At 37.0% G+C, this 13,525-nt stretch overlaps 1 protein-coding gene across 1 annotated transcript in view; it reads right to left on the bottom strand.

The window, feature by feature from the left end:
• CHRM3 (cholinergic receptor muscarinic 3) overlaps nt 1-13,525 on the bottom strand; it is a 263,639-nt gene continuing 250,114 nt past the window's right edge. Inside the window, exon 4 of the mRNA XM_066545672.1 lies at nt 1-4,534. Coding sequence (XP_066401769.1) covers nt 2,713-4,515 — 1,803 coding nt within the window. The 5' untranslated portion in view covers nt 4,516-4,534 and the 3' untranslated portion in view covers nt 1-2,712. The remainder of the gene's footprint in view (nt 4,535-13,525) is intronic.

Here is a 13,525-nt window from a genome sequence, read left to right as displayed (position 1 = left end):
TTCACACATCAAAAGACAGGTTGTTTATTTCTCTGTTAGAACAATCCAAGAATTTAACTCTTCCTATTATGTAAACAGTGGTGACAGACGCTTTCAAGGAAGCTTAACTTCAATAAAAATAATAGTTTCCCATTTTAAAATCAATACTAATATACCATAAATCCCCCAATGAACTCTGGCTTCCTTGCATGCTCTCACATTTTGTGTATTAGGGGCACAGCACTACTCTAGATATCAGAATATAATAATATGGCAATATATATAGATATAGATATATATTTAAATGTTAAAACATTTTTAGGTCAACTTGAGTAATGAATAAATTTCAATTATATGCTTCTTTCTATAAATAAAGGTAATTAATTTTCTTTGCAACATGGGTGCCTTTGTACGTGGGTAGCAAACCAGCAAAACAATTCCGGTATCTTTAGTTCAAAATGCAATTGTGACATAGATGAAGCTTTAACTTTTTTCTTTTTTGTACTAAAATTGTACTTGTGGTAGAGTTCAATATAATTTATGAGATTACTTTAGGGTAGACATTTTAAGCAACTCATACAAAAGAGAATTTTTTAATGACAAGAAAGCAAGGTATAGTCTATTCATTTCTCAAGCAGACCTTTATGAATCACTTTAAAAGGACACTACAGCTGAAGACTGAAGAGCAATATTTATCAACATTAAATAAAACATTCGGTGAAATATGTATAAATATTTCTTTATATGAACATAACACAAAATTAAATAGTTTAGATACACAGACACCATTTAATATATTTCCACTGTTGTCAAAATCATCTGTAAACACCATCTCACACTGAATACAAAAGCAGCTTTAACATCAGTTCTGTATTCACAACACTGATGCCCCTTTGTAAAATAAGATACTTGTTTTATTTTCAGCAAAATAAGAGTCTAAGCAACAAAAAAAAAAGTTTTGGTCAGCTCAAAGGAGAATACAAAATAATCTTTCAACATGTAACTAAATCAGATATCAGATTTAGAGCAACAGTTTTAAGTACAATCCTTTCCCCAGGGGACCTCTGACATTTATAAATCATGTTTGGTGCAGACCACCTCACAAATACCAGAAAATACTGGTCATGTCTAAACTATAAATATTAAAGCCCTTTTAAAATTGTCTTTATCAAAAATTGCCAGGTTACAAATTGGCAATATCACATTTTTCACACCACTGAATAACCTGGTATCAAACGGATTTAGGTGCACTTCTTCTGCTGATTTTTAAAACAGGTTGTGAAAAACAAACACTTTTTAGTGAGCATCCTTCACATGCAAAAATAAAGCATTTCTTTGAAACAAATCATGGGCATCTGAAGATCACCTGGGCAGACAATGCAAGCAGCAGGGCTCCACCAACTTTTATCAGAAAGTTACAACTTGAACTTTCATCGGAAGCCGTAGAGATACTGCACACAGGATCTGAGCTGGCTCTGAGAAGGGTGGTGCATCCCCACGGTGCAGCGCAGGACAAGGTGTTGCAGGAGCCATGTGTGCTTTGACAGCAGCACGGCCTCCCCAGCAGGACATGGGCCTGCTGCTGATGGTTGCACCTACCTGGCTCCTGAGCAGCTCCCTTTGAGCACTGGTACCGTGCAGCCCAGATCTGGGTTCTCATTATCCTATGCCCTGCCAAGACAGCTTCCTGCTCTTCCCTGAATGTAGCCATCAATTCCTTTCCTCTTTGTATCGTTTAATGATCACTTTGAGGAGAGACTCTGAGCTCAAGATTAAGATTTTACTGGGAAAATACCCAATTATAAAACTCTGTAAACTCACAGGCTATGTTTTGGTTTTCTCAGTTTGAAATGTGAACACTATGTTTTGGTTCCAGAGATAAACTTGAATTTCAGGTGGCAAATAATGAGCTATATACTTATAACATGATTTTCGGACTTTTAAAAAGTTTCAATCACATGTAATCACGATGGGGGGCCCTGTAAAAGCTAGAACAAATAGGTCACCTCTTTCCTGGTATGTGTGCATTTCAGAGGTGTGAATGTGTGCTATGCATACATACACACTCACACACACATATATAACATCAGCTGCACACAGAGATACTCAGAAATCAGGAATATGGGGTACAATTAACAATATATCAGAAGAGAAGTAGACAGGAAGCTGCACCAGGACAACAATTGCCTGGTGCAATTGTTTTTCAACCTATACAGCGTCTCAATTTAATAATCCTGTTTCACTAGCTTGCTACATCTGTATGTAACTTGAATTGAAAGTTGTTGGATTCCTTGGAAAAAGAAAAGTTGGGCTGGCTAGATGTGCTTACCTGAGATCCCAGAGCTGATTATAATCAAAGAGCTGGGCACATCAGTAATGAGTTTATAATTGCTATACAGCTTCTCACAAATTCATAGGAAAACTTTATTAAATCCTACACTCCTTAGTAAAAATGTTGAAGTTCCTTAGTTTTTGCTGAATGTGGATTGACTTTTATATTAAACTGGATTTATTGAAAGGATAAATAAGCCTGGCAGCTGCTTTCATGCCTAAATCATAGAATCAGCACCCTGGACCCACCTTCCCTCCCCAACCCACCCTGTCTCATCCCTTACTACCTTGCCAATCCTGCCCTGTCCCATGCCATCCTGTTCTGTCCTATCTCACCCCATCCCATCCTATCCCATCACATCCCTGCTTCGTTATTTTTCTATTTGTTTAAAAAATACTATTCTATGAAGCCTCTCTAGGGATCCGCTTATGAAAAATGACGGACTGCCTTTGCTGATACTGCTGTTTGCGTCGTTTTCGTTTGTCACACTGGCACAGCAGCAGCATCTTAAAAGTGTTTCTGAATGTTTTGTTACACAGTGCATAGCACATGGGGTTCACTGTGCTGTTGATGTAGCAAAGCCAATACCCCAGGTGCCAGAAAGTTTTGGGTATACAGCTGCAAAAGGTGTTCACCAGAACCATTATATTATATGGGGTCCAGGTAATGATGAAGGCAAACAAAATGGCACTGAGTGTCTGTGCTGCTTTCTTTTCTTTGATAAGTGACATTCGTTTTCGTTTTGTGATCTGACTTCTGGTCTTCAAGGCAAACTTTTTTGCCAGGGTTGCTTCCTTAAAGGACAAGGGCAGGGCTGTCGATGTCTTGGTGACTGATGAGATGCCATCAGAAGCTGTGGTTGTCTCTTCTGATTCTGGTTCAACTGGAAGCTTGGTAAAGCTCTTTTGGAAATTTCCACCATCCTGAACACCTTTGGGAGGGTGCAATTTTTTAGGTTTCTTTTCCTTCGATTCTGTGTCGGATTTCTGCAGTTCATCCCCTGACTCGTGCAAATCTTCTGAGGAGGGTAGTTTTGTGGAATTGAGGATAGCACTGTGACCAGGAAGCTTCAGCACAATTGAATAGATGGCTCTGGTCTCTGCAGCAATGTCTTCTTCATCAGAGGAGGCTGAATTTTCAAGGGAGGCAGCAGCATCATTGTTGTTCCAGCTGTCACTGCTGCTATGCTCTTGGTCCCCCTGATCTGTGCTCGGTTCCCAGCTCTTCATTGTCAGCCAGAAGTGGCAGCGTCTGTATTTCTTTCGGGCGGAGCGTTTCATGTTCTGCCGCTGCAGCTCGTAGCTGCTGCAGCTCCGGGAGCTGCCTGTCTGGTGCACGAAGCGCGCTGCCTCCGCTTCGCTGCCCGAAGCCTGGAGCCCTGCTAACTCTTTGGTGCGTTTCTCCGTCTCCTTGTAGATCCTCCAATACAAAATACTCATAATGGTGACTGGCAAATAAAAGGCAGCTATGGCAGTGCCAAAAGTGATGATAGGTTCACTTAGAAACTGGATGAAACATTCATCAGGAGGCACAGTCCTCTCCCCAACAAAATACTGCCAAAACAAGATGGCAGGGGCCCAAAGAACAAAAGAGACGATCCATGCTAAACCAATCATTACCCCAGCCCTTTTGGTTGTTCGTTTGGCTCTGTATGTCAGTGGCCTAGTGATGGAAAAATACCTGTCAAAACTTATCACGAGGAGGTTCATGACAGAGGCATTACTGGCGACGTAGTCAATGGAGAGCCAAAGATCACAGGCCAAGCTTCCCAAAGCCCAGTGGTCCATGATGATGTATGTGGTATAAAGATTCATGGAAAGAACACCGATGATCAAATCTGCACAAGCAAGGCTCAACAAGAAGTAGTTGTTGACTGTTTTCAGTTGTTTGTTAACCTTAAATGCAACAATCACTAAGATGTTTCCTATGATGGTCACCAGTGCAAGGATCCCAGTGAGGAAAGCAATCAAAACTACTTGCCAGATAGTGTGTCCACCCAGAGGGTCTTTGCTTGTGGCATTGAGGGTCATGTTTGTTGATTCCACAGTGGAGAAAGGAAAACTCTCTGTGGTCTGAGGGAAGTCATAGCTGCCAATGAGTGATGCTGCTTCATCAAGGAGTCCCGGTCCATGTGAATCTCTCTTCCAGAAGGAGCTCACATTCGGTAAAAGGAGCGAGGATGAACTGTTATTATGCATGATCATTGTGGCTCTCTGACATAGTCTGTAGCAGAGAAAAACCAAACAAAAATCAAGTGAACAGGTGAAGCTGTTAAATAATCATCCTCATACTTGTACATAAAATCACTTTAGCACTTTGAAAGATGTCTTTAAAAAGCCAAGCTGCCTGTGACACATTTCAAGTCAAACCTGTATGTGATATCCAGATTGTGATTAGTCTGAACTCTTTACAGTGATCACATTGTGTTTGCTTATAAACATTCAATTACAGAGGAACCAAAATCCCAGGAGAATTTGAATGTACAGTAGTATTAAAATGCCCCCAAACTCTAACTCTGAATTAAAACACACCCTGCAGGATCTGTCCTGAACTCAAAATCTCAAAAATCCTGGAGCCTTTAAAAATTAAGTTCCAATCATATGAAGCCACAAATCTTCCACGTTCCAATCAACACTGGTTCCCAGTGCTATCCTGGCTCTAACAAAACAGAGCCACAGCCTCTCTGCTGTCTCCAGCTATAGCTGATGGCAAACAAAAATATTGTTCTGTCTTTCCTGAAACTATGGTGATACAAGCCAGCAAAATTTCACTGTGCCAAGCTACTCTAATCTGTGAGGCTGCAAAACTCTTCCCGTTTTCATCTACCTTTCAGCTATCTGATAAAAGTAGTAAAAGTTCTCATTAGCATTTTTTGCACATGCCACTATTCATTTTTTTCATGCACGTTTTTATACTTGGACTAAGGATTTTGCACATCTAATGACTTCAAAATTTCTTTGGGGGCAACACATGGTAAAAGTTCCTTTGAAATTATGGTTTCTACAGTCAGAAAAAAAAACCTTTGACAGATGTATGTCAAAGCAATCACTAAACACTTTAGGAAAATAGCAGAAAAAAGCATGAAAGGAATTCATAATTAAGCTTTAATCATTTCCCCCTGTACGAACATAAAATGAAAGCATGCTCAGACTAGGAACTTGCAATCCTCTTATTTCTTAGCTTCTCTAGTCATCTGACTGGATCCCTGGTAGTAAATTAATTATATCATCAAGAAGAAAAAATTCAGATGAAAAAGTCCATCATTGACTGTAAGCATTGAGCAAAATGTGCTGTCACTGTTTGTTTGTTTTCTAAATGTGAATCCTTCCAGAGTCAATATATAATGGCATGAGAAAATAATGAGTATCACAATACACTCATTTTACATAAAAATATTTAACCAAAAGAGGAGGGTTTGGTTATGTTTTTCTAAATAATTTCTAAATTCAGCTTTCCCTTGAAATGTACTTGGTTTTGTTATGAAGCCATAAGACACTGAGGGGTTTTAAGTGGGGCAGTTTCTTTGACATATGCAGTAAATAGATCATCAATTCCCTTCCTTTGCTCATGTAGGATAACTAACACAAACCTCTCACCTATTTCGATATCTAGTGTAAATGAGGTTTTGTTAGGTTACAATGAAGATGCCATATATTATCTAATTCAGACCACTTTTAATGCATTCATCATTGTATAACTCAGAATATGAACACAATAATAATGAATAAATATTGCTCTGGTAAATCACACAGTTAAATTCCATGTCTTTTGCCTGATAGAATGATTGAAAACTCAGAGCAGCTCAACTTCTAAAAAGAAAAATGGTAAGACAGGACTGCTGGAAACCATTCTTCTTGCAATGTTTTATTTAGGAAGCAGGCATTTTTTCCAGAGCTGTCAGACAGGATGAGGTCAAAACCAGAATAGTATGAGAGAGATCTCGAATAATGATATTTGCTAAATATATGCCAGAAATTATTAATGTTATAGGGTGCAGACCTTTCTTGACTCACACTGGGGATGGAGAGCAGAGGATGAAAGCCAGAAAGCATCCGCTCTGCAGCCATAAATTTCTGAAACCTCTGTAGGGCAACAGCCAATCCAGTCCAGTATTGGTTGAGAACTCTGACAAGTACATTTAGATGGCAATGATATCATTATGCTGCTTTTTCATTAAAAAAAGACAAGTTGGTATCTTCTAGCACACGAGAAAAGATCAGGAAGAATATATCAATAAAGGAGATCAAACTTCCATTAAAAGGTAGGAAAAAAAACCACTTAGAAGTGATGTTAAAAAATAACGGTATTACAAGAAATAAAAATAATTAACAGATAGGTAGTAGTTCCCATTTTCATTGTATAACACAACCATGAACTAATCTGAGTGTTAGCCTTGGAAGTCCAAAACAAATACCATAAGAGATAAGAGATACATTAAGAGATAAATTAATATGCAAATGCCACACTATCTATCAGTAACTCCATTAACCAATTGTGAATTCTATTTAACTGTAGACTTTGAAATGGAGTTCCAATGGAAATGTAATGATAAATCCTTTCAGAAATGCCATGATTCAAAAGGCTCATGATGAGGAATCCTGAGATCATCATAATTCAGCTGCAGTCTTTCACACACTGAAGAAGTGTCAGAACCAATACTTTCTTTCTTTCTTTCTCAGGTCAGTTCTTTCACATCTGGACTTCAAAGTAGCTTCTCTAAGTCATTGTTTCAATGGAAACCTGAACAGTCCTTAGCAGTCCAGTAACTGAGGAAAAGGAGAAACTGAGAACAACCCACCATCTGTCTCCTGCTGTTCAGTGCAATCCTGCACCTGTAATTTGGCTTTTTTAAACTCCACAGGGATTAGAGGGAACCCTAAACTCACAATGGCTGCACTATTTGATAAAATGGAAGTGCCAGTGGGATGATTAGTATGGTCTTTTGTTATTCTGCCTCTTCTACAAGCTCCTGTAATTGAACCATTTAATTCAATAAAAAAATGTATTAACCATATGTCCATCTGCACAGAAAAAAGAAAATATCACTACCACCACCACCGCAACATACCAGATCAGCACAACTGGATTTTCTTGCCTTTAGGAAACCAAGGCAAGCTATATTATCCATCATTTTCCAAAGCTGCCATGCAGTTTCTGCTTTCTGTACAAGTGCTGCAGGGATAGAGTGTCCTGGGTTTGACAAGATGACAGCAGGATTCGCAGTGCAGCCACCAGCACCTGCCCAGCAAGCCAAGCTCTGACAGAATGATGTGTGACCAAGTGGGAAAGCAGCCACACATACCTCAGTAAAACAAACAGTGCAGCACTGCCCGAGTGAGGCAAACATATCAAACTGTGAAATGATTATAGGTTTACATGCCATGATAAGAATTTACAAATCATTGGTATGATACACTACATTACAATTTCAAGGCAGGGAGTAGCAAAGAAAACTTCTTTTAGCCTAAGAATATATAATGACTTACCTAAGATCATAGTAATGGCAATTCCTGTGGGTTTGAGTCTTTTTGTTCTTGTTTTTGCTTTTATGAAGGGCACAGGCCAGAGATCATCAGACACAGTGTACACTTCCCAGAATTACTCAGGATAAGTGTAGGCCCAGTACAGGCAATGGCTATATAGACTTTCATACACATCCATCCAGCACATCCCTGCTCTCTGCCCTGCCAGAGGGAGTGAGATTTTTGATATCCCACTAAGACTGACTGGAAGGGTGGGAGAAAGCATCTACAAAAATGGTCAATTATTTCAATGAATGGGTATAATCCAGATTTAAAAGCCTGAAATTTTGACTAGTTTAATTTATTGCACATTGCTGTAAATAGAATGCAAAATAGAATAAATAGTAGTAATAGTTCTGTCACATATTTTCAGTACATTTAATTTCTCTCTTCTTATTTCAGAATTAAATGCTTTTGTGAATACTCCACATTTTATCCATTTTTTTTCTTTAAACCTTCATATTCAAGAAGTCTATTTTTCATGCTGTCTTTAAAGAGCTCTAAGAAGCATTTTCTGGGAAGTGAGATGGCAATCTAAGAGCTTGGCTCAAAACTAGCAAGCCTTTATGGCTGAAGAATTTCACAATGCATCTGTTTACACAGACAAGAAAATTGCTTACCTTATTTTTCCATTTTCTTCTGCACTGCTCTTATATACACATTAGCCTAAACAGCAGAGAGCTCCATGCAGTGATTTATAAAAGTCTTTTCTAACACAGAGAAAGGAAGCCCTCAGAATGCTTAATACAGTTTTCTAAACTAGCACATATACTTTGTTCCAAAACTATTATTTGGTAAAATAAAAATATGTATTTGAATTAAAAGGTTTTCCTAAGATTATTGGCAAGATTATGTATAACAATTTTTCAAAACACACAGCGGGTTTTTTTCTGTTTGGTTTTTTTTCATCAAAATACAGTGTATTTTTTCAAAATACAATAGAGCATTTTAAAAGCTTGTAATAGAAGATGAAAGCATTCAGAGTTCTACATTTATAGTAGCTCATATCAACTGAAGCTAGTGTTGAAGCTGGCACAAAGTAAACGATTCCATATGAATGTTTATGTGGCCACAGGAAGCGCAGTGTAATTATCAGTGAACACAACCTCAGATTTACCATGACTAAATTACACTTATATTAAATACTTTACACTAAATATAGTTTGGCTTCTTTGAAGAATGAGAATACAGAACCATAGAAATCAAGCACACCAGGAAAAATCCTGGCCACTGTCATGCACATTCACAGTAGATAAAAACAGATTGTCAAATACTTATATACATATGTACATATACACATAAGTATATCTACATACAAATGTATAATCAGGTATAATGTGACGAGTATATGTATATAGAGCTGCAGATGAAAGTATATGTGTGTATATATGTATATATACAAAATATATGTATATATATGTATATATACACGTCTATACACACACATATATCTGCAGCTATATATACACATAATTTTGTCACATTATTCCAAATATTGTAAAAAGGGAAGACTATATCTTTCACTAATTAGCTATCAATTTGATAGCTATCAACTTGATACAGATAATGTTCAGTCAAACATATCCCAGTAACACTTCAACCCAAATTCCTCCATTTTGCATCCATAAATACATTTTGTTTTCTAAATTCACCCAAATGAAATGCCAGTGCTTTAAAATTAATGAATTAGATTTGCTCATTGTTTGTTTACTCTATTTGTGCTGCTAGTGTGAAGTCTAGCCTGAGCAAATTAGGAACTCATTTCTCTAATCATATGGATCCTTTTCACTACATTGAGGAGTGTATAGAGAACCCAATGCATGGCACCGAGCTACCTGATCCATCTCCCTTACAGCCCTGCAGTCAGAGGAAAGGAGCATCCCTCCTGGGGGGCAGAGGCGAGGGGATGCTACCTCAAGAGTTCCTGCTGGGACATCTAAGGATGGCAGACTGGGAGTGACTGAGTCTGTGTACCTGGCACACCCAGGAAATACACTCTAAAGCTGGGCCATGGCAAGAGCCTCTTCTGTGCCTTAATGTGCCAGTTAGCTTTGGCTAAACATCTACCATCTTCTTTACTAGGACTGAGAGACTTATGCTCATATTGCCCAGCTGTGCCTGCCACATCCTCTGGGAATGTGATTGCTTAAACTGTGTTTGCTTTTATGGAATTTGCTCTTCCAAACACCTTACTTCTTGTATTATGAACCCTTCACTGAGGGTTTTCATATCATGATAGAAATATAACCTTGAATAATTATGTATTTTAATGGCCAGTGACTTCAGTGGAAACATCTGCTTATTTACATGGTCTCAAAAATAAGTACTTTGTTGCCAGTCGGCCAGAGAAGAAAAATCTCAGATGTTGCATCTTTGCAAAAATCCAGATATGCATTTCTGATCTCTTTCATTTAAGACTTCCATCAAAGACTGAATTTATTATACAACCTGCATAATTTTCTGCATAATTTTTTTTACAGATATGCCATCTATAACAAACATACATCCTTGTTGGCATAGTCAAAGGACAGTGATTTTCACAGATTTACTGAATAAGTATTTCTGTGCTATTTATTATTTATTTACTCCATGTCCCAATACTCATTCACACCATGAATTTCAGTTTCAAAATAATCCTATCTTGAAATCCTCTAAAATGATTCCCAGAAGTTTCAGAAATGAGCTACGGATCTCACCTGTGACAAGCCTCAGGGCAGTGCAGGTTTCTCACATGTAGCAGCAGCAGACTTGCCAAAGGAAAGGCACTTGTCTTTCTTGGACAAGTGCACTTATTGGTTATTGTCTAAACAATTCATACAGAACAAGGCGAAATATTCAAAAGCCTGAGTCTGGACATGTCTAGAGTTTTCAAATGCCTGAAAACAAGAGCAAATCAAGTCTTGCCTAATTAAGATTACAGTAAATATTGACTATCAGCTCAGTTAAATCTATGAGGTACAATTCTATAAAGAGAGGAAATTATATAAATTCCGGGCAGTTTCAATGAGCTTTTTTAGAATTACACCCCATCTGTCTAATTGACATTGGAGGAAACAGACAGGCAGCCTGAAGTTAGTAAGAATTACAAATACTAAGAGTTTTACTCACTTTGAGCAAACCACTGCAAAGTGACTTTGCAGGTATGTGGGGACAGGAAAGTTTGGAAAAAGGATTTATTACTACACTGAATATAAATAAGGAGTGCATATTTTCCCTTTGAATAAAACCTTCATCTTAAAGATTTCGTTTCAGTCTTTTATTATGCATGCACTTTTTAACCCAGGATTGATTAATATTTTGTTCATTAGTATAATGTTGGATCAGAGTTGTGATCTAGATTTTCAGCTCTCTTTATGAAATACTGTCCACTGACTCCATAGATAATCCTCCCAATGAGGTATTTAAAATCAAATTAAAATTTTCACTATGCGAAATAAAGTAATGGGAACTCTTAGGCTTAATTATATCATTTTCCCAGATGTTGTTAAATGCCAGAATGCCTTGAATCAACATGGAAAAATAGTGTCTAAAGAGAAAAAAAAAAAAATCAAGCCTTGTAATGATTTCTCCTCTTTTACTGAAATGGCATCGTCCTTTATAAAAATAATCATGTTTGAGCCTATTGATATTGAGAAGAGCTTGGTATCATATCTAGATAAGGCAAAAAAAAAATGCTGTTATATTTCCAGTCCTGCCCTACTTTTAGTAATACTTGCATGCATTTAAATTCCATATTTAATGTGAATACTAGCCATTAAGAACCTTCACAGGGAACAACAAACCTCAGAGGCAAACCTCTTTACTGTCTTAAATGCTACTGCTTTAAAATGAAGTAATCAACTGATTATGCCTTAAAAAGAAAGAAACTTCTGCTTTTTGTTTGCTCAATACACAATACACCTCCAGAGAAAACAAAAACACTGTACAAACACTTTTCAAGTATCAAAAAATTCAGAGAGCCTGGAAACTGAGCACTAAAGAAGTTCACCTGACACCTGACACAATCTTTTCAATTTCATTTGTCTGCAAGAAAATGAAATGACAAAATGTCTGTCAAGCCCTGAAACTAGAAAATGGAAAATTTTTTTTCTGGAAATCTTTCTCATAGTGGGAAAAGAAATAGCCCAAACAACAACAACAGAACTATAAAAAAAGCCCCCTCAAACCACAACTTTCTGCTTTTCCAAATATGTTTTTTACCTTCAGAAAGTAATTTCATTTTCTCTCAGCTTAGAGCTGAATCTCAGACATTTTGTAACAAAAAGTGTTGAAAGAAGATGAGCTCCATTCCATTGTTCATTGAGTGAAAATTATAAAAATGTTTGTGTTTCCATCAAGGTCTGGCATAGCGCTATCCAAGTCTCTGGATACAATGTCATGTTTACCTGGTGTCAGGTCCTGTTATACAAAAGATCTCTAACATGCATCATTTAAATGTGTTAAAAAACATGAATTTGAACTTCCCTGGAGTGTCAGAGAATCTGAATGTTTCTAAATTGGACTATTGCTGACCACTGGGTTTTCTAGTGTAAGTATGGCACTGCATGCAAGTATTAAAAGAGCAAACTATCTACTTTGGCTTTTGTTGATGATGGATAGTGTGGCAACTTAACATAAGATGCAGGAAAGTGACTTGAAAAATGCTAGGAAATTCTCTATTAAGGGAATTTTACTGTTATCGGCTCTGGTGATTGAAATATTACTGCTATCTACTGTGGCAAACCCAATACTCCCACACAGGACAGATGGTTTACTTAAAAAGTGAAAGAAAAAAAAAACATCACAACCCTGTTGAGAGGTTTCAGCTAGAGAAGAGAAATCACTAAGAAAAAGCTACTGGCTAATGAAGTCTACATATCTTTTTGGACACAAACTATTTCTATGGAAAAGGAAATTTATGAGAAACTTTGTGTCAGAATGCTATGATTTTAACATAAAACACTGCTTATTATTTTGTCTAAATAATGCCTTAAAGCATACAATCATAATAACCTGCCAAGTTATCACAGTTGGTCAGAAAATAACATTTTCAGTGTATTTATTTGTTTTACAGAATGGAAATTCTTATAATCTGAAATTTGGGGATATCTTTTCACACTGATAAGCTTATGAACTGTGCTAGTAATTTATTGGAATAGATTTATTGCTGGGGAAGTAAAGAGTTCTGTATGCATCCTTTTTATGTATTAAATTTCTTTAATACACTTGCAAACAAAATGCTATTTTATGGCTGAAACATAAATAGCCATAAATGCTATTTTATGGCTGAAACAGTGAAACACCTTGGTAAAAAAATGAAGAAAAAAGGGTAGATACTTTTTGTTGCAACTTTTTCCTCAAAATATTTTAATAAATTGTTTCTTTATTCACCAGTATGTTTAAAGTCAATCTTTCCATCTATTTAAAAGTGCAGTTTAACCCTCACTAGGTGGCACAATAGTTATGCAGAAGCAAAAGTCTGGACTTAGCAACAAAATCTTAACCAGTCTCTCATAAAGCCTTTGTCTTATACATAGAAATTATAGAAATTACAAACCAAATTATATCTATTCCTTGATAAGGACAGCAGATAAAGTAAATGCATGTCATTCAAGTACTGGTCTCAATCAAACTAGGAGCCAATTTGCAGAAAACTGTGTTCCCTGATGTAGTTTAACTTAAATTATTTTTTTCTTCCCCATTGGAATAGACA

Source organism: Molothrus aeneus, chromosome 3 (assembly GCF_037042795.1).
Source record: "Molothrus aeneus isolate 106 chromosome 3, BPBGC_Maene_1.0, whole genome shotgun sequence".
Classification (NCBI taxonomy): Eukaryota; Metazoa; Chordata; class Aves; order Passeriformes; family Icteridae; genus Molothrus; species Molothrus aeneus.
This window is presented reverse-complemented; position numbering and strand designations above follow the sequence as displayed.